Source organism: Sparus aurata, chromosome 9, assembly GCF_900880675.1.
Source record: "Sparus aurata chromosome 9, fSpaAur1.1, whole genome shotgun sequence".
Lineage (NCBI taxonomy): Eukaryota > Metazoa > Chordata > Actinopteri > Spariformes > Sparidae > Sparus > Sparus aurata.
In genome coordinates, this window is record NC_044195.1 from 19,010,336 (window position 1) to 19,028,666 (window position 18,331).

At 39.8% G+C, this 18,331-nt stretch overlaps 3 protein-coding genes and 1 long non-coding RNA gene across 4 annotated transcripts in view; 2 read left to right on the forward strand and 2 right to left on the reverse strand.

The window, feature by feature from the left end:
- The window catches only part of itga6a (integrin, alpha 6a), a 35,328-nt gene extending 27,838 nt beyond the window's left edge, over positions 1 to 7,490 (reverse strand). Inside the window, exon 1 of the mRNA XM_030428538.1 lies at positions 7,358 to 7,490. Within this exon, the coding sequence (XP_030284398.1) occupies positions 7,358 to 7,396 (39 nt within the window). The 5' untranslated portion in view covers positions 7,397 to 7,490. The remainder of the gene's footprint in view (positions 1 to 7,357) is intronic.
- Positions 5,378 to 8,238, forward strand: dlx2a (distal-less homeobox 2a). The gene is made up of 3 exons (XM_030428541.1): positions 5,378 to 6,453; positions 6,874 to 7,058; positions 7,183 to 8,238. The coding sequence occupies exons 1-3, from the start codon at positions 6,135 to 6,137 to the stop codon at positions 7,504 to 7,506; spliced, it is 828 nt and encodes a 275-aa protein (XP_030284401.1). The 5' UTR covers positions 5,378 to 6,134; the 3' UTR covers positions 7,507 to 8,238.
- A 427-nt stretch (positions 8,239 to 8,665) lies between these two features.
- On the forward strand, positions 8,666 to 10,667 carry LOC115588155 (uncharacterized). The gene is made up of 3 exons (XR_003985279.1): positions 8,666 to 8,817; positions 8,927 to 9,080; positions 10,573 to 10,667. It is a non-coding gene; the product is annotated as an uncharacterized LOC115588155 (long non-coding RNA).
- A 2,566-nt stretch (positions 10,668 to 13,233) lies between these two features.
- dlx1a (distal-less homeobox 1a) lies at positions 13,234 to 16,006 on the reverse strand. The gene is made up of 3 exons (XM_030427436.1): positions 15,410 to 16,006; positions 14,919 to 15,118; positions 13,234 to 14,502 (listed from the first exon to the last, which is right to left on the reverse strand). The coding sequence occupies exons 1-3, from the start codon at positions 15,717 to 15,719 to the stop codon at positions 14,251 to 14,253; spliced, it is 762 nt and encodes a 253-aa protein (XP_030283296.1). The 5' UTR covers positions 15,720 to 16,006; the 3' UTR covers positions 13,234 to 14,250.
- Positions 16,007 to 18,331: the final 2,325 nt, after the last annotated feature.

Below are 18,331 nucleotides of genomic sequence, written 5' to 3' on the forward strand. Positions count from 1 at the left end.
TTGAGCATCTGCCACACAGAGACCATACAGAAGAAGAGCAAGCAAGGATTTAATAGTGAAAACCAAAAGCTGTTTAAGACTGAGAAGGAAGTATAACCTTTGTCTCTGTTGCAGTGTGTGTGCAAGGTCAAATTCTTGCCAACTTCTGTTAGCTTTCATACTAAGCTCATTAAAACAGCATAATCATTGTTCTACACGCAATTGATTATGGGGAAAAATGCACTATAATCTGATCTCCTCAGGTTTGTTTAGGATTTCAGACTCTATGTCCTGAAATCAATAACAGTTTGAATTGAATGAGTTAATAATCGGTGGAACATCCGTTCTCAGTGTGAAGAGCTGTCCTCCCCCTCTGGCTGCACTCCTGTATTTCCATTATATTGTAACTTTGGCAGTGGACAGTGCCAGTGTCATTGTAAACAGACAGTAGAAACTGTGTGGTGTTATTGAAAAGATCTGAGTTTTTGTTTGCTTTTTGAGTATCTGCAATACAAAAACCAAGATAACAGATGCTGCGGATCAATAACTCCACTGAATGTCAGGGTTGTTATCTTTCACAACGACTTCCTGTTTTGTGCACTTTGATTCCTCAAGACAAAATGTCAATATCAGCCGCTATTGTCAATTCATGAGCACTCCACACAACCTTATAATGGGAGAAGAGAGTCTGCCTGAAGGCTACCTCATAATTATATGGACTGTGTTATACACTGCATATAGCAAAATGTCTTTAAAATAAGTATGAAATGTTTCTTTCTTTGCTTGTTCGCTGACTGATGATTCAATACCTTGTGTTTTCTGTTCATACCCACATACCCTGGCTTCCTTACATTGGTAACTTGTTTGGACTGATTTTGAGATTTTATTGATTACTCACAAAGGCCTGAGACTTTTTTCTTTATTTTTTTTTTACAGATCTTTTATTACCCTATGTCCCTTTCCCGCTCCCTAAGATCCTCGGATACATCATTCTTTCAAGGTCTAGATTAACACACAAAGGTGACAGAACCTTTGCAGTCAGGGCTTCTAGCCTTTGAAATTACCTGCCTGAGGAGATCAAGGCTGTAAACTCAGTCTTGTCTTTTAAATCACTTTTGAAAAGACAGTTTTGTAAAGTCACAATAGATTTGCTAAATTGAATCTATTCATCTCAGGGTTTATTACTAATCTATTCATATTTATAAATATTACACGCACTATATTGTACATACAATACAACAGTGTATATTATAATACACTTATTATACGTACATATTATATGTATGGTATTTATATGCATTTTACATTATATACAGATTATGACCCATTATATGATATTTAAATTGTGTAGTTATCATTGTGTAATAATGTGCTTATTTGTATATAATTATAGTATTACTACATAATAAATGTAATGGTAAAGGTTCATTTTACAATACAAGGGTTGTAAAACGAAGGTGTTTTTAGTCCCTTTATGCAACAAGACAGAAATATTTAACAAATTAAGCAGTCTGATACATGTACTTAAATAAAGGCTACATATAGTCTTTGTGTGTATATATATATTTTTTATATATTGTTATATTTATATATATAGTCTTATATTCACATGTACACCTTGAGATTATTCTATACAATCCAAGTGTTTGTGCAATAATATTTAAATACTTAATACTTATTGGTATCCCACATGAAGGTGAATATAGTGTACTTTTTACTTCCTGCTTATCAGTTTCATTGTCTGCAGCTTTATCTTTCATCACTTTTATTTTGTCTGCTTTGAACTCTTGCTGTAACAATTTAATTTCAACAGCACAAAATCTATTTAATCAAACCTGGTTAAGTTATTTGATTACTGTGGCAGAAGAAAACCAACACCAAACACTACTCTCTAAAATCCTAACACTGGAGCTGACCTTTCATCAAGGTAATGTAAGTTACCACACTGTTCTGACTACATCTTTGCAAAAGAGGATGTGAAAGAGCGCCTGGTGACTAACTTTGCAAGCTGAACATAAATTGTTATGGGCTGATGCTTTTTTCCTGCTTTACAGGCACTGTGCTTTTAACACCTGTTCAAGACAGAGTCTTTTGCTACAAGAATGACATAAGCTTGGGAAGCTAGAGGTATGATACTTTTTCAATGAAAATAGAAATGAAACTTTTTTTGTAAATGAAAGCATAAAAAGTATGACAGCTTTGCTTTTGGCTCTGACTTGACATATTTGATTCATTTTGACTTTTGTATTTTCCTGAATTGAAAAGAGGCTGTAAAACATTAGTAATACTGGGTTGTATTTTGTACATGCCAACTTAAGTTGTTTTGTTGGGTTCATTCTGAAAGTTCATATTTCCAGACCTCCAAGGTAAGAACCTTTACTCCCTGTCATAATGTGACAGTAGATTATTAAATTTTTGTCAAATCAAAAGATTTGAAATTTGCTAAAGCTACATCCTGGGTAATAATTTAAAGTTGTTAAAGTTGTTCAAATTTAATTAAGATTGGAACTGTTTGAAAGTTAAAGCTGTGATAAGAACGTTGTGATTTTACACTGTTGAAGTAATTTGGCGTGTTGCTGGGGTTGAGAACTCAAGTTCATGACTGAAACTCACTTTGATTTTGATGTGATTTAACATATTGATGATTTCACTGTGGTAGTGATCAATGCATTAATGGTAGATATAGAAGTTTGGGCCAAAATGGGTCCTGACAGAACCTGAGAATCCCTCAAGGACAGAGTGGGGTTTCCTCTGGAGTTGATTTTTTAGAAATTCACTCTGAGGTATGATAAGTCTCATATGATACATGCTACAGTGTATATCTTTATATACTTATCATTATATGTATGGTATATATGTACTAACATGTTGAACTAAGAGTAATTAATTAAACCAAACAAACCATACGCTGTGCTCATTTTAAGGTCACTTTTGTGTGTGTTTATGTATGGCAACTTGCCAAGTTCCTCAAGCACTGAAGAGATATTCAATAATGGATTGTAATTTTAATAAGGATTAGGCTAAATTATTGATAGCTGAGGAAAAAACAAGGAAAATAGTAATTTTGTCAGTTTTTACACTGAGAAAGGACAAAGATAAGCCAATATGAACTGGAAGAAAAGATGCTAAAAATACATGTAAAACTGTCTGACTGGTGTGCTGAAGCCGGGTCAGCAGAAGCTCCTGTAAAAATGTGATTTTGGAACACATGATAAGACTCGCTCACATCTGTGTCCTGTCATTGGGCATCATTTTCATGTCGCTGAGCACTGGGAAAATCCACAATAGCAGCTGCTCTGCAGCAGAAGAGAAAGCATCCAAATTATAATCAACCAACTGGGCGTGACCATCAAGTAGCTAAATCAACCATCTATTTCATGACAGGCTAAAAGAAAACATATGATAAGAAATGACTGGAGTCTGTTCTGTTGTGAATGCTTTGGCACATCTTGATGTTGACTATGAAGTCTGAGATTGTGGAAGTATGTTGTGAAATCCTCCCTGACCTGACCATCTAAAAATTTGATGACCTGTGCATTCCCCAGATGAACCTCCCTAATGTTCCAAATGACTTTGAAGCTTTTCTTGAGACGTATCTGACTATTTTATCCTCTAGCATCTCTGAACTGCCACAAGAAAACATGTTCTGTACTGTACATAAATGTACGTTTTGGGAAAAGTCTCCTTTCTTAAGGAGTCAAAGATAACTAACTTGGGCAAACAATACAGAGAAAAAGAGTTTGAAAAATGATTTGCAACTGTTTTGTAGTTGAACAAAACATACTTTTACACTTTCAAAGTTCACTGACCATCAGACGACCTCATCAACTGAGCCTTGATGAAGAGCCTGCATAGAGAAGATAATTGTCCACATGACTTCCATTTTGAACGATGAGAATGATTAATTAGACTGTTTTTTTCAGCCTCTACGTGACTTTGACTGGACAATTTTCGCTCACTCTGGCTATGATAACAGGCAGCTGAATACAGAGACTGTGCTCCACTAATGAGCAGTGACACGCAGCCTCATTGGCCCACGATGGGAGGGGTTTGCTTCCCTTTCAGGAGAACAATGGACAGATAGAAGCCTCCCTGGACTGGATTGAGGGGTCCTGCTGCAGAGTCACCACAGAAAACCCATCATGACAAAGGGGCAGAATAAAGGAAAATGCAGCATGCAGTGAAATTGATCAAAATGAATACATATATACCGAAAGAGAACAACAACTGCATGAAAGCCTTTCCCAGGCTAAAGAAATTTAAAGAGGCGTTCCACCAATTTTACTGATGAATATTATTATGAAGGACTGTGGTGTATGATGTTATAATATATATGTAATAATATATTGATAATATATTGAAATACATGGCTGTTTACTAGACAGGGAAGGTGGAAAACCTTGTCAAATTGCGTTGTGGAAATTATGGGATCCAACATTTTTAGAAAATAGCCCATTCTATGAACCAAACGTCAAGATGTGCTTCTGTTAGTTTCATTTGGATTTAAATGTATTTTTGAATTATTTTTTTAAAAATGTATTTATCTATTTATTTTTTGGTGGCTTGAAATCAGTGACGTCCCATTGGATTTAACATTAAGTGCTGTGTCTTGTTAAGTGAGAGGGGTTTGTTTCTTTGTTTCTTCGTTTCTTCATCTTTCTCTAGCTTTCCCTATCTCCCTCAACCATCCATAAACCATCAACTTATCATCTTTAAGATTCAGAAATGGTACTATTTGAAAAAGTTCACGAGTCTACCGGGGCAGTATCAGGTATTTCTTTCATTTGTTGAAGTGAAGTGAGTTCTGATGTATAATTTCTGAGACATGATTTGAATTACCTGTCTGCATTCATTTTAGGTTTTCAGGAGAAGTAGTACTAGGTTTGTTCTTCTGGCTGAGGTGAGAATATTCCCTTTTTAGAAAATATTTATAAATACATAAACTGTTTATAACTAATGTGTTTTTTGTTTGTTACATTTATTTTACTGAATATCATTAATTATGCTACAAATTCACCTCTTTGTAATACTTTCTGAGCAGGTAAGATAAATGATCAATAAAATCACTAATAATGATATTATCATACAGCTACTAATACCTTGTCTCTGCAGGTAGGACTGCTATCTGCTATCCTATCTTGAACTGGAAAACAACTGACTTGACTATGAGCTGATCTGCATTAACTAAGGACAGACTAATCAATACATGCATTGACGCATAAAGTCCATCCCGGCTGCGTCAATAAAAGGAACTATGCTGCCATCTTGTGGCGATGAACTGAGGTGCCTCAACAAAGGAAGACAAAAGGAAAGGCAAGAGGAAAAGGGGTTGCAAGTCTGATTCCAAGCACATGAGGGCGCTGTAGCTTCTTCCTGCAGTCACCTCTCTGCATCAATCACAGGATTTGATTTTGAAACATCACTTTTGAATGCCCCTGTGACCGACCTTTAATTCCTCTGTGTGGTTTTGACTCGTCTTGAACGCGTTGCCTCGTTTTTTGGACAAAAATGTGACCAAGAATAAGAAATTATTCCATCAAAACGAGCACAGTGCAGAAAAAAAGACATAAATCTGCCTTATTGACAAGCGTAAAATTCAAATGTAGAGGGCAAACCGCCAATTTAATGGTGCATTTATCTGATGTGTGGTACATCCATGTGCTGATGTCACATTATCTTCTTGACGAATGGCTGAGTTGTGCACGGAGATGAAATACTCGATCTGTGTGAGAACAGACGTGTCGGGCCTGCAGGTTCGGTCACGGTACCTTTTCTCTGACTCTTTAGAGATGCTTTGATGGAAAACTCTCAGCAGACGACCGGGACAGACGGACCTGAACAAATAATGGAGGGTGGACGCGGTGGGGAGTAGTCAGTCGTGCAGCCCTTACTCATTGGTTGCCTCAGACACAGTAGCTCTCCCTCTCGCTCTCTCATAAATGCGCTCCCACCACCGACCGTAGCAGATAATCACAGGCCACTGTGAGAGGGACACACCTTCCGCTGATTTTGCCACAGTTTACACGGGGATGCTTTTCGATTCGCGCAAACGTATCATCAGTCCAAGATTCGAGTCGTGTTTTCAGCTCGCGGTGTCGCAATTTGGCGATTTTTGCGCGTAAGGCTATACGAGATCGCTCCGCTCCAACTCGAAGATGACCGGGGTTTTTGAGAACTTAAATACTGATATGCATTCGAACCAGATTACCTCCAGCAGTTACCACAGCTTGCACAAATCGCAGGAGTCCCCGACTCTTCCGGTGTCCACGGCGACAGACAGCAGCTACTACAACAGCCAGCAGCCGGGCCACTGCGCCGGGTCTCCGTTCGGCCAGCTCGGCTCGTACCAGTACCACAACGGCGCCACAAGCACTGTGCCATACAACGCCAAGTCCTACGACCTAGGTTTCAACTCCTCTTACGGTGCATACAGCTCCTACGGCTCCAACTCCTCTCCTACTCCAGCCGAGACAGGTAAGGGAACTTTTTAATTGTTGTTGTAATATACATTTAAATCCCATTTAATGTTTTTGGTTGGGTTTTTTGTTTTGTTTTTTTGTTTGCTTGTACGAGAGACAAGCTGAATCACACGTAACACATAATTGACACGATGATTATTGTGTGGTCAGAATTATGAGGCACGTGCACGGATGCGCGCAACATATTAATAGCCCACGTTGAAATGCTTTTAAACACAACTGTCAAGGAAGCACATTCTGACAATTTGATTTTTGTATTGTTTAACTCGGCGTTATAAAATGAAAGGTTGATAATACAAAATGAATCATACCAAACATAAACCGACCCCTGCGTAAAACGCGTAATAGATTCTGGCAAATGAAAATGTCAATATTGTTCATGTCTAACATCTCTTGCGTTTGAATGTGCCTTCAGAGAAAGAAGAGAGCGAGCCAGAAATCCGGATGGTTAATGGAAAACCAAAGAAGGTCAGGAAACCTCGAACCATTTACTCTAGCTTCCAGCTGGCTGCACTTCAACGGAGGTTTCAGAAAACGCAGTATCTGGCTCTACCAGAACGGGCCGAGCTGGCAGCCTCGCTGGGCCTTACGCAAACACAGGTGGGTGCATCTGAGACTTGGGTGTCAAATATACACTTTATGTCAAATGTGGGAAGAAATTTAAACAATCAAACGGTGAGAGTGTTGGTTAATAAATTTCAATGCGTCTCCATTTCTTTCTCAGGTCAAAATCTGGTTCCAGAACCGCCGCTCCAAGTTCAAGAAGCTGTGGAAGAGTGGAGAAATCCCCCCAGAGCAACACGTTGTTTCCAGCGAGTCTCCCCCCTGCACGTCTCCGCCAACTACTGCCTGGGACTTTCCACAGACTCAAAGAATGAACAGTGTCAACCCCAGTTTACCTCAGAGCAGCAGCCCTCCCAACACGACTGCGCCTTCATCGTTTTTGGCAAACTACTCCTGGTACTCAACAACGAACTCTGCGACGCATCTGCAGCCTCTGGTCCAGCACCACCACAACGCCGCCATAAGTGCTGGGACGATATTCTGAAACTAAAAATCAAAACAAAAAGATCGGGTTAAAATCGGACAATACTGGTGGATAAAGAAAAAGAGAAAAAAGAAAAATGCCAATACCTTCATTTTACAGACCTCGTGTGTGCGCCATGCGAACTTTACGAGCAAGAAGTTAATCGGAGCCAGACAGGTTCATGGACCCTGCCGATTTTTCGCGCTGGCAAATGGTAGACACAGATTTCTACAGTTATTTTTGTATTTATTTATTTTGTTTATGTCGAGGGGATGAATGAACCACTATTACCCAAAGCAATCACAGCCTGGGCGCAAGCCTACTTTTAAGCGGACGTCACTTTTTTGCCATTCCTGCGAAATAAAACATTTGACCCGCAGGACAACCTGTCACAGATGTAGCACAAAGTTAACTGTATCGTGCCTTTTTCAATATGACCTCATTTTGTTGTGCGATAAAAACAGCTTACCTTTTATCCATTACACATGTTCATTAGTTGATTTGAATATACTGGGGGGTAAGTGTCTGAATCCACGTTTGTAAATATTTTACCACATCTTTTTGATATCTCATGTCGCTTCGACTCTTTTTTATGTTATCGGTGCAAATCCATTAATTAACCACCGCAAGCTACTGATTGTCCTACCCTCGGATTTACTTGTATCACACTTAACTGTATTTTTGTCTTATTTATTTTAGCAGTGTTTCATATATGGCCAGACGTTATTTAAATAAAAATGTTTTCTGTGCAAATGCAACTCTCTTTTTCTTTCCTAACAGCCATTTATTTACGACTGGGGAGATATATGCCATTGTCTTATTGCTTTTGCAACATAGGTTTATATGTACAAAATAATTGCCTGCCTGAATTGATGGCTTATTCTTTATCTTTTTTTTTAATCTTTTAAGAGCATACAATGAAGATTGGTAAATGCTGCATTATTTTTTTAATTTTCATATAAAGAGTCTATTTTCAGAAAGACGTCACAATAGCTTAATATTAGCTTAAAATGTAACCTGTAAAGGGAAACTCCATGGTGTCTTATAACGGGCTCAGACAGCTACAGACATGTTACAGTTATTTGTTTGTATTTATTTATACTATAATTACTTGTATATTGGTCGTGAAAGGCTTGGAAAAATGTTAAACAAAAAACAAAAATACAGAGGATTAATGCACACTTGTAGGCTAGCTAACACAATTATTAGCCTATAGCTTACTAGCTAACCTTTAGTTGCGTTGCTTAGCAACCATGTTAATAACAACCAGCTAACTTTAGCTTGAAGTTTGGACGGTTGGGAGTTTAAGCTAACTGGACACTTACTTTCAAGGTTAGACAACGTTACACTGAATAAAATATATTTCCTATTTAGTATTATGTTGTTTGTCATTACAACAGTGCTACAATAAGCGTAAAGGACCTTTAAAATAATCCCTCAGCTGTCCCAGGCTCCGTCAGCAGATGATTGGCCGAACCGGGGCTCACTCAGGCAGGCAGGCAGGCAGAGGGAGAGGCCCGGGGCGCAGGCTCAGCGGAGGAGGGAGTCGATACAACAACACGCCTTGGCATGCGAGAGAGGGGAAGAAAATGAGGGTATGTGGCTATACGAACCGAGCACAAGCTCCCTCAGACTCAGTGGAGTCAGAGAGCTGCTCACCAGACGTTTTATGAACTCAGCCTAACAAGAGGGAAAGAGAGGAACTAGGACAGCCCGGAGCGAAAACATCATGGAAACATTTCTCACGTCTCACAAGTGAAGCCTGTGATCTCTGAAGACGAGCAGATTGACCTACATTGTGTTTGTGGCTCTTGCAGGGCCTGTAGGCTACTTGGAAAACACAGGCACGCGTCCAAAAAACTAAATGTAATGCTGCCAGGAATTTTATTTGAGTTAATTCAGCTATTGTAAGAGGCTATTTTAACTCCGATAGAACGAGTGGGGGGAGCTTATTATTATTAATACGCGTCCCCATCACTTAGCGAGTTCTCATTCATGATCCACACTGTCTATCCCACACGCTTCCCTTCAAACGACCACGGGCCATAGAGTGGGATCGTTTCCTTCTACATAATTAGGACTGTAGCTTGTCAGCGGTTGCCTGTGTCTCCATGATGCAGCCTCCTCCCTGGAGCTGACAGGATCAGATCCCAGGCATGCATGCGTGCAGCAGGTCCAACCTAACATCCACATGCACACAGCCACATTTACATTAATGTGCACATTTGTAGATTTAATCGTCTATATTGTTATTGCACATGGGGTGCATGCATGACCACTGCACCATGAAGTAACACCATATTCACTCATGTGAACTAGTCAGCACAGACCTCTGAATAACACTTCAGTAAACTAGCCTGTTTTAGAATATCTATTGATTTATAGCACAAGAACAATCGTTTTAAAAATGGATTCCTGGGTGTTCTGTATCTCCCACCGCCGCTGTGGTTTGTAGCATTTTTCTAGGCAACTTGTAAATGCCATACCCCTTTATCCTAATTTATACCCTGATCTGTAATTTCATCCACATTTGCTCTGGTTTGAGCATTCTGGCTTTCAAATCTGAAAGCCTGCAATTACTATATAATTCTTCGCAATTTCAGATGTCCTAATATGGGGTGTTATTTTTTACACAAGACAATTTCCACGCTATTTCAAGCATCAACATTGTCAAAGTCGCATGTACATAATAAATGGGAATATCAATGCATAGTTTTTTAGCCTCACATCTTGACTCGACGATAATTATATCCGTGTGGGAGCCCCTACGCGGAATTAGCCCTTCTGAATTGCACGGTAACTGCTGCTTTAAATTAAAAAAAAAAAAAAAAAAAAAATTACTCATAATTTCCCCCCAAAGATTACCAAGATCTCGAGTGCACAATGTCATCAGCGTAATGAGGAGTAAACATTTATGCTAATAATCTACATTTTTTCCCCCATCAGCTATAAAGAGGGGGAAATAAAGCAGACATTTTTCAGTCATATTCTGAACTCTGTCTGCTGCTATAGCTTAGACCAACACATGGGACACATTTTGTGGTATTTAAGCGCTCGTTCCTTTTTTTCCTGGTGTCTGTGCCGCAGGAGGATGCTGCTGCTGCTGCTGCTGCTGCTCACATCTGCCTCCATGCTGATTTCTGACAACCCTGAGAGGGAGCTTCCTTTGTAAAGCCGAGAGGTGCGTATTTAAATTTTTATTCATTATATATATATATATATATTAAACATATTCATTAAATGTTGCTTGACGAGTGAATGCATTTTTTTCCCCAAGATGATTAAAAACAGGAAGCTCGATTTTTTTTTTCCCCCTTACGGGTATAATTTATCCCTTTTTTATTCCCCCCTCCCCCCCTCCGCCACATTTATTTATTTATCTTTATTGTCATTCATATCGGTGAATGCTTTCTGGGTTCCTTTGATGCTATTCTACAGACATATTTCAAAAATCTTGGAAGTCTACTGTGTATTTCATGTGCAACCAAAGGAGCTGCTTTTGTGCAAAATAAAAAAGAAGAAGAAGAAGAAGACGAAGACGAAGAAGAAGAAGAAGAAGAAGAAGAAGAAGAAGAAGAAGAAGAAGAAGAAAGTCCTATAGCTGAGAAAAAAGGCTCCGCGCACCGAGGGGAGGAAACGTAAGGAAGAGGGGAGACACACAAGTTGTTCTCTTATTCAGTCGCGGGCTGCTCTCATTACTCTTACATTGTGCTCGGGCTAATTCTGAAGCCTCTCCGCATTGACAACTCCGTGATGTACACCTGCAAGCAATTTGCCAGCCTTATACATAGGCTAAAGTCTGAAGGGAACGGTGACGAAATGGCAGCTCACCTATTTCGCCAAATTTTTTTTTTCTCTCTCTCTCGAAGCGCATTTTCTTTCAGAGCACTATCTCTTTTGTCAGGCGCAGAAAGATCCCTCCTTGCGACAAAAAAAAAAAAAAATGCTCATAATTACCTCAGAGATGGGAAACTGCATTAGAATAAATAAGGGGCGAAATTACTGTAATTATGGTGGGGTTTGATGGGCTCAGCTCGTATAATCAAGGGGAGAATACAGCGAAATAACACTGACCCTCTTGGATGTGCAGCTGCGCCTTTTCTAGGACTAGGTAGGCAGATTTATGTTCACTACAGCAGCAGCAGCACAATTCATATTCTTTTTTAATGGTATCGAAATATACATAGGCCTGCTCTACTTTACAAAGGACTGCATATGTTTGGAGGTTTTTACAATTACAATGGGGACAAGAAGATGTTACACAAGGTGCAGACAATATAGATAAACGAGGACAGAGATAATTTTTCATTTTATTCCTCGAGGCTGATTAGTAAATTTGATAAATGTCTGTTTTAATAATAATAATAATAATAATAATAATAATATTCTTAATAATATTCTTAATATTAATAATAATAATAATAATAATGAATTGTCATGGTTTCGAGCAATTATTTTGATACAATGCGAAATAAATGTATTTTTTTATTATGATGTTATAAATGCTTCTCTGGACTCCTGTCCTCTTAAAAAGGATGCTGTGCAGACGCACAAATTGCATTAAATGTGTCATTATAACTGCAAACAGCAATATATTCATGGAGAAGTTCGCAGCTGCAGGATAGCTGGAAACTACAATTCGCGCATTTACAAATTAATTTCCGGTTGTTGTTGTTTTTTTTTGTTTTTTTTTAAACAATTTATTTTTTCTTCAGGAAATAGATTTCGTTTGTATGATTATTATCATTATCATTTGTTTGAATCAGTGATATTTTACCCTGTGTAAGCAGCCAAGCGTGTTCGCGCGGACAGGTAAATCCACCTGTATCAACGGCTGTTTTTTTATGGCATTTTCCTTAAAGTAAATGGCATTAAAATTAAATAAAGACTATTTGTAGGATGAAGATAAATGTAAGCAAAAAAACCGGCGCTCTTTAAAATCTTATTTCTCACCACAATAGCCGCGTTTTAACACGTTTTACCAGACAAAAAACCCTCAAAAGGCTCACTGCGAGCTCGCGTAACTGGAGCAAAATGAATAAAGTGTGAAGAAGGCCTTTGAACTCTTCACTCTCACTGATCTCTATAATCCGCCCTGTGTCCCCCGCGCTCATCCACTCCTTTCTGCAGCACCTGCCTCTCGCGCAATTATTCACTTAACACACACAACTGATCGCTCTCATTCATTGCCGAAAAACGGGGGATTGTCGGGAGACAAATGGAAGGAAGATAATCTTTAAGGAAGGCTGAAAAGGAATAAGCGATGTTGTTGAATGAATCCGGGGTCTCCCGCGCGGCGAGCGCTTCAATCACATGCGCGTCGGACAAAAGAGTCGGTGGTTTTCCGCCGTCTTTCTTTTACGCGTGTTCATTTCTTGCGTTTCCACCATTCATCACGCTGACCCGCGTGTAAAGATATGTTCGTGTAGATGCATCTAAGAGTCTTTTTTTTTTTTTTTTTTCTTAGCCGCAGCGTCAGATTTCTTCCCTCCAGAGGTCTAACAACATCTGCAACCGAACGCTAAACACGGCCATAAATCTAAACGACGAGCCTTTTCGCAGCGCACACGGTGTCTGCTACAATAACCAACATGATACTGCTTTGTGTCAGCCCACATTAAACCTGCACCATGCTGAAGCCTTTTCTTTTCACATGAGAGGAGGGTGGAGGTGGAGGTGGTGGAGGGTGAGGAGGGGGGGTGGAGGTGGTGATGGGGGTATTTGAATCAGACACCTTTTTCCTTGACATAATTTAAATCATTTTTTTTACTGCCTTTGAAACTTTGCACAGTCTGTACATAAACTTCAGAAACAGAATAAATTAAAGTGATCAATACAAAACTAAATATCTTCTATGTTGACTAAAACACATCTCGACGAATACAGAAAGCCTAAAACCCTGTTTCACAGCGTATCCAGTACAGCACAAAAACAATCTGAAAATTATGTACAAAATACAGTGACAAAGGAGCTGCTCACCCTCACGATATTTCTCTTCTTCTTTTTTTTCTGTTTTGTTCTGAAGCAGCAAATTGTCAGGCCTTTTACACTGTTCACATAACATCGGGGCACGGCATAGAAAAAGCTCTGCTTGCGTTAGTGCAGCATGAACAACACAGTGTTGTTGTTTCACACACATGAACACAGACTGACCTCAACAGAAAAAGAAAAAAAAAACTCCTCTGAATAATTTAACTTAAATAACAAACACATATAAACAACATAGTAGCGAGTTGAGGCTTTGCACAATATGCTCCGTGGTTGAATGTATTCTATGGCCTGATGGTTGCTATTTGTTCATATTTATTATTATTTGGTTCAAGGATCAATTCTATGGCCTAATCGACCTTTTTGAGTTTGAGGTTTTCATCACCTTGGGCCCGACATCTGGTGTAAACAAACACGTGTTTCTTTATAAACAGAATAACTCACACAAATATGACTTTAAAAAAAAAAAATAGAAAATAGAAACTGACACAAAAGTGATAAACAGCAGCCAATAAAAGGATCCATTTGTCGACGCTTTCCGCTGACTGTCATGGACTTGTTGCCCTTGGGCGCATTGCGCGCCCTCTCAGTCTTTCATTCCATTGCTCGCCTTCATCCGGTATGAGGAGGCCACTGTGTCAGCTGGCGGCATGCGGCAGCTAACTCCGGGGTTGTTGTTGTGTGATATCAGCGCTGGCTGGGCCGCGCCGAGTGGCTGCAGGGCCCCTTCAACATCCTGATACACGAGCCACGGCAGGGCTGAGGTCTCTGTTCTCTTCACATGAGCTGTGACTGTTGCATAGACTCTTGGTGTGTGGTTGGATACCATGAGGTGTAGCTGGGAATGTAAGATCCGGTCGTCCCCACGGACGTCTTCACGGTGGTCGGCGAGCTCCAGACAGGTGCCACCGAGGGAGAGCCGCTCGACAGTCCGCGGCCGGTGGCTAAAGCGTTGGCGTCAATCGTGCCTCCGCCTTGCTTCATCAGTTTCTTGAATTTAGAGCGTTTATTCTGAAACCAAATCTTCACCTGGAGAGACAAAGGAAAGCATTTTGCGTAAGAAAACACTGGAGTGACCTTTTTACGCACGTTTTACGCACAGCTCTACGCACACAGAAGCTTTCATCATCAAGTCAAGAGCATAAATATTGAAATACAAATATCTTGCCCCAGATTCTGTTGTTTACTGTATTGAGATGTCATTAACATTAAGACATGCATGACTGGATAACATTGAGAGAAACAAAACCAATAGTCGACTGGGTGTCAAACAATGTTGACGTTGCATATTAATTATAAATTATAAACAACAATAATAATAATAATAATAATAATAATAATAATAATAATAATAATGGTGATGATGATAATAATAATAATAACAATAATAATAGTGTATGTCGTGTATACAGAAGCTGTGTGGGAGTGTGTGTTCGTGGACTTGCCTGTGTCTGAGTGAGACCCAGCGACGCTGCGAGCTCAGCCCTCTCCGGTAAAGCCAAATACTGAGTTTGCTGAAACCTCCTGTTCAGAGCTTGAAGCTGTAAACTGGAATAGATAGTCCTTGGTTTTCTAATCTTTTTCCCTTTCCCGTTGAATCGCACCTCTCCGCCCTCGACCACTGTGTTTTTCTCTGTTTCTGGCGCTGCAAAGACAGAAAAGAGCGAAGAGATGGGGGGGAAAAATGAGGAGGCAGTTGTAGCCAACAGTGCTGCGCAGCTATGAATACTCCAGCGCAAGTTTTACAGGCTGTACTTTAGGTATAATTACCCTTAATTGCATACATTGTTTATAGCGTTACGCAATAAATAATTACCAAGCCTAATTCCAACATCTGGCTCGTCTTTTCCGCGCAGCGAGGACCGTATACAGCAGAGAGCCGTGCCAAACACAGAAAGTCGATATTTAAGATCCAAAGATGCTGTTGCACACTTACCTGCGTCCTCTAACCGCGTCTGTGTCAGCGCCGAGCTGTTTTGGTAGGTCTGTACTGTGCTGAGATATGGACTGGTGGAATGGCTGCCGACGGAGTTTACGTATGGATAACCCAGAGATCTGGGGAACGATGAGGCAGGACTGTAGCTGTCGTGCTGGGTATGACCTGCAGAATGTAAACAGTGCATGGGATAGTGTCCGTGAGACATGGAGGGAGGCGACATTTGTTGACTCGGGGGTCCAAACTCCATGAAAACGGTTTTTCCTGAGGCAGGGCTATTAAGACTTTCTGGAATTGTAGTCATTGTCATCTCTTCTTGCGGTTCCCCTTGTCTTGCTTTTGTTGTTTTCCTTCTATGATCTCAGTGAAGGACGGGTCCCAATTTAAGCCGAACTGATTTTTTCTCTTTCCATTCATAAGAAAATGTAGTTTGTGCCTGTGAAAAGTCCTAGGTATGATGCTGTGGACCAAGACAAACTCGCTCAAAGGTTTGAATCTCGGACTCATGAATATTCATCAAAGACTGTCGCTGATTGGTCCACTCTCTCCAAGAGGGAAGCCGATTGGCGACGCTGGGGCTGGGTCCGAAGAACCTGCAAAGTCAAGGAAAACCATAAAACCTTTATATTATTCCCTCCTGACATGTCAACGATCACTGTAGACATTATTATTGATATTATTATTATTATTATTATTATCATTATCATTATTAATACTATTATTTTCAATTTATCACCAACATAAGAACATAGACGCCACTTTTTTTGGATATGATCGGATGCCATGCGGTGATTACATATTTTTTCTGATCCACTCCTCTAATAATTGAAATATATATTAAAACACTGGCATTTATTCTGGCATAGGGCGCGAAAAAAAGCAAATGTAAAATCATTTCAAAATAAACGTCATCTATTCCACATTAAATAATATTCCCAGCCTCGTTAAAGCAGACTCCAGTTCGATCAAAGCTTCTTTTCTCTCTCTCTCTCTCTCTCTCTCTCTCTCTTTTAATCATTATTAAAGCTTCTGATGGAAGGTGTATTAGCATAACACTACTGATCAATTTTCATAAGTAGGTCTGTAATTAGTCATGTGTTTAACACTTACAGTGGCTGAGGTCTCGGTTACACCTGGCACAACAGTTCCGCTCTGATGTCAAATTGTTGGTTCAGGTACAGGCCTAATGATGCTTTGTGACACCTGAACGTCAGCGAAAAAAAAAAAATACAACAAATTAAGCATTTCTAATTAACAGAGCCAATTTGCGATGAATCGAAAGTAAGCAGTAGTCGATTTTCAGGAGCTTTTTCCAAAAAATGGCTTTAAATGATGAAACCTCTCATGAAATAGATCCATGAGAATTGTTGGTTATATATATATATATATATATATATATATATATATATAGCCTGTGTCGCCTGTTTGTTGTCTAACACAGCAGCCTTTGAACGCACCTATTTTCTTATCACGTTTTAAACGCCTCCCAAAACGACTTTTTTCGCAATCAATTAACGGTCACAGTTTTTTTTTGTTTTGTTTTTTTGTTTTTTTGTTAAACACTGGCACCTTTGATTAGCATGAACCTAAGTGAAGATCGGGGGTGTGCGGCCCGCCTCCCACAGCCCCTAACAAGAATAATTATCCACGGACATTTGATTTAATTGAACTGACGACTGACTAAACACAGGAGACATTTTTTTTTTCCTTGAGCTGCAGGTTCAGACCTCAAGCAAGGACCACAGAGTTTAACCAGGCTGTATTAAACAAAAAAAAGAAGAAAAAAAAAAGAAAGAATATCTAAAAAGAAATGTGTGTCCACTTACTTTTAAAATATATATAAATATATATATATATCATGTGATGGAAAAGAAGCAGATTAATCCGGGGTCAGAGAGCCTCCGCATGGTGGTGAAAGAAGATGATGAGGAAGAAAAAGAAGAAGGGGAAGAGGAAGAAGAGGTGTGTGTCCAGCGGCTCTTCATTATTTTCGGATTCATTTGCAGGCTGCGGCTCTGGTCCCGGTGTCTGTGCGGAGCGGCAACACAGCCCCGGCTGCTGCAGCTCCTCCATCCGCAGCAGTCCCTCCATCTCCACCTGAATAACAAATTAAAGGCAGCTAAATTCCGTCACTGTGATTATCAGTGTAATTACATAATTGAACTCAAAACAGAACTAGCAAGTTGCACTGGGAGAAAAAAAAAAAAAAAGAAGACGTGTTATCAAAAAATGCAGGCGCTGACATCACGGCACGTGTTGCCACAGTGTGCCAGGCGGCTGCTCGGATGTCTGGATTTAAAGATTTCTGTGCAATATTAGGGCTATAACGAAAAAAAAGCTGGTCCCCTTGTCCCCCTCCTGAAATAGGCCAATTTAAAGTGATTTCTCTGGAATTACTTTCGAAAAAAAAAAAAAAAAAAAAATGCTTCAAGATTTCCTCTATCAACAACGACAATGATAATGGTAGTACAACCAATAATTATCATCTTCCAGAACAGAGGACAGATTTTTATGGGTACTTGGTGGGTGCGACTGATAACTGTCATTATTTTCCCACGATTATAGTATCTGCAAACTGGCACGCGGGCTGCGAAGCAGAACCATTAGCGGGGATGGAGGCAGAATTTGCAGGAAATTGTAAAATAATACCGCGAGTGTGCCGCTTTAATAATGGCGATAATAATTACAGGCTTTTTTGTTGGAGTAAAAGTGATTTAGGGGCTGAGCAGACTGCGCCTGCATACATCATATTTATTGATACTTTTCTGCTGAATCAATCATTTGCAAAAAAAAAAAAAGGGGGTGGGGGGGGGGGGGGGGGGGAGAGTGTTGATTTGCGTGACTGTTTGTGTGAAGGATTCCTCAAGCCCGTCCTCGGTGTCATTAGGGTGATAATATTACCACTTTAATTTATAATTCGGT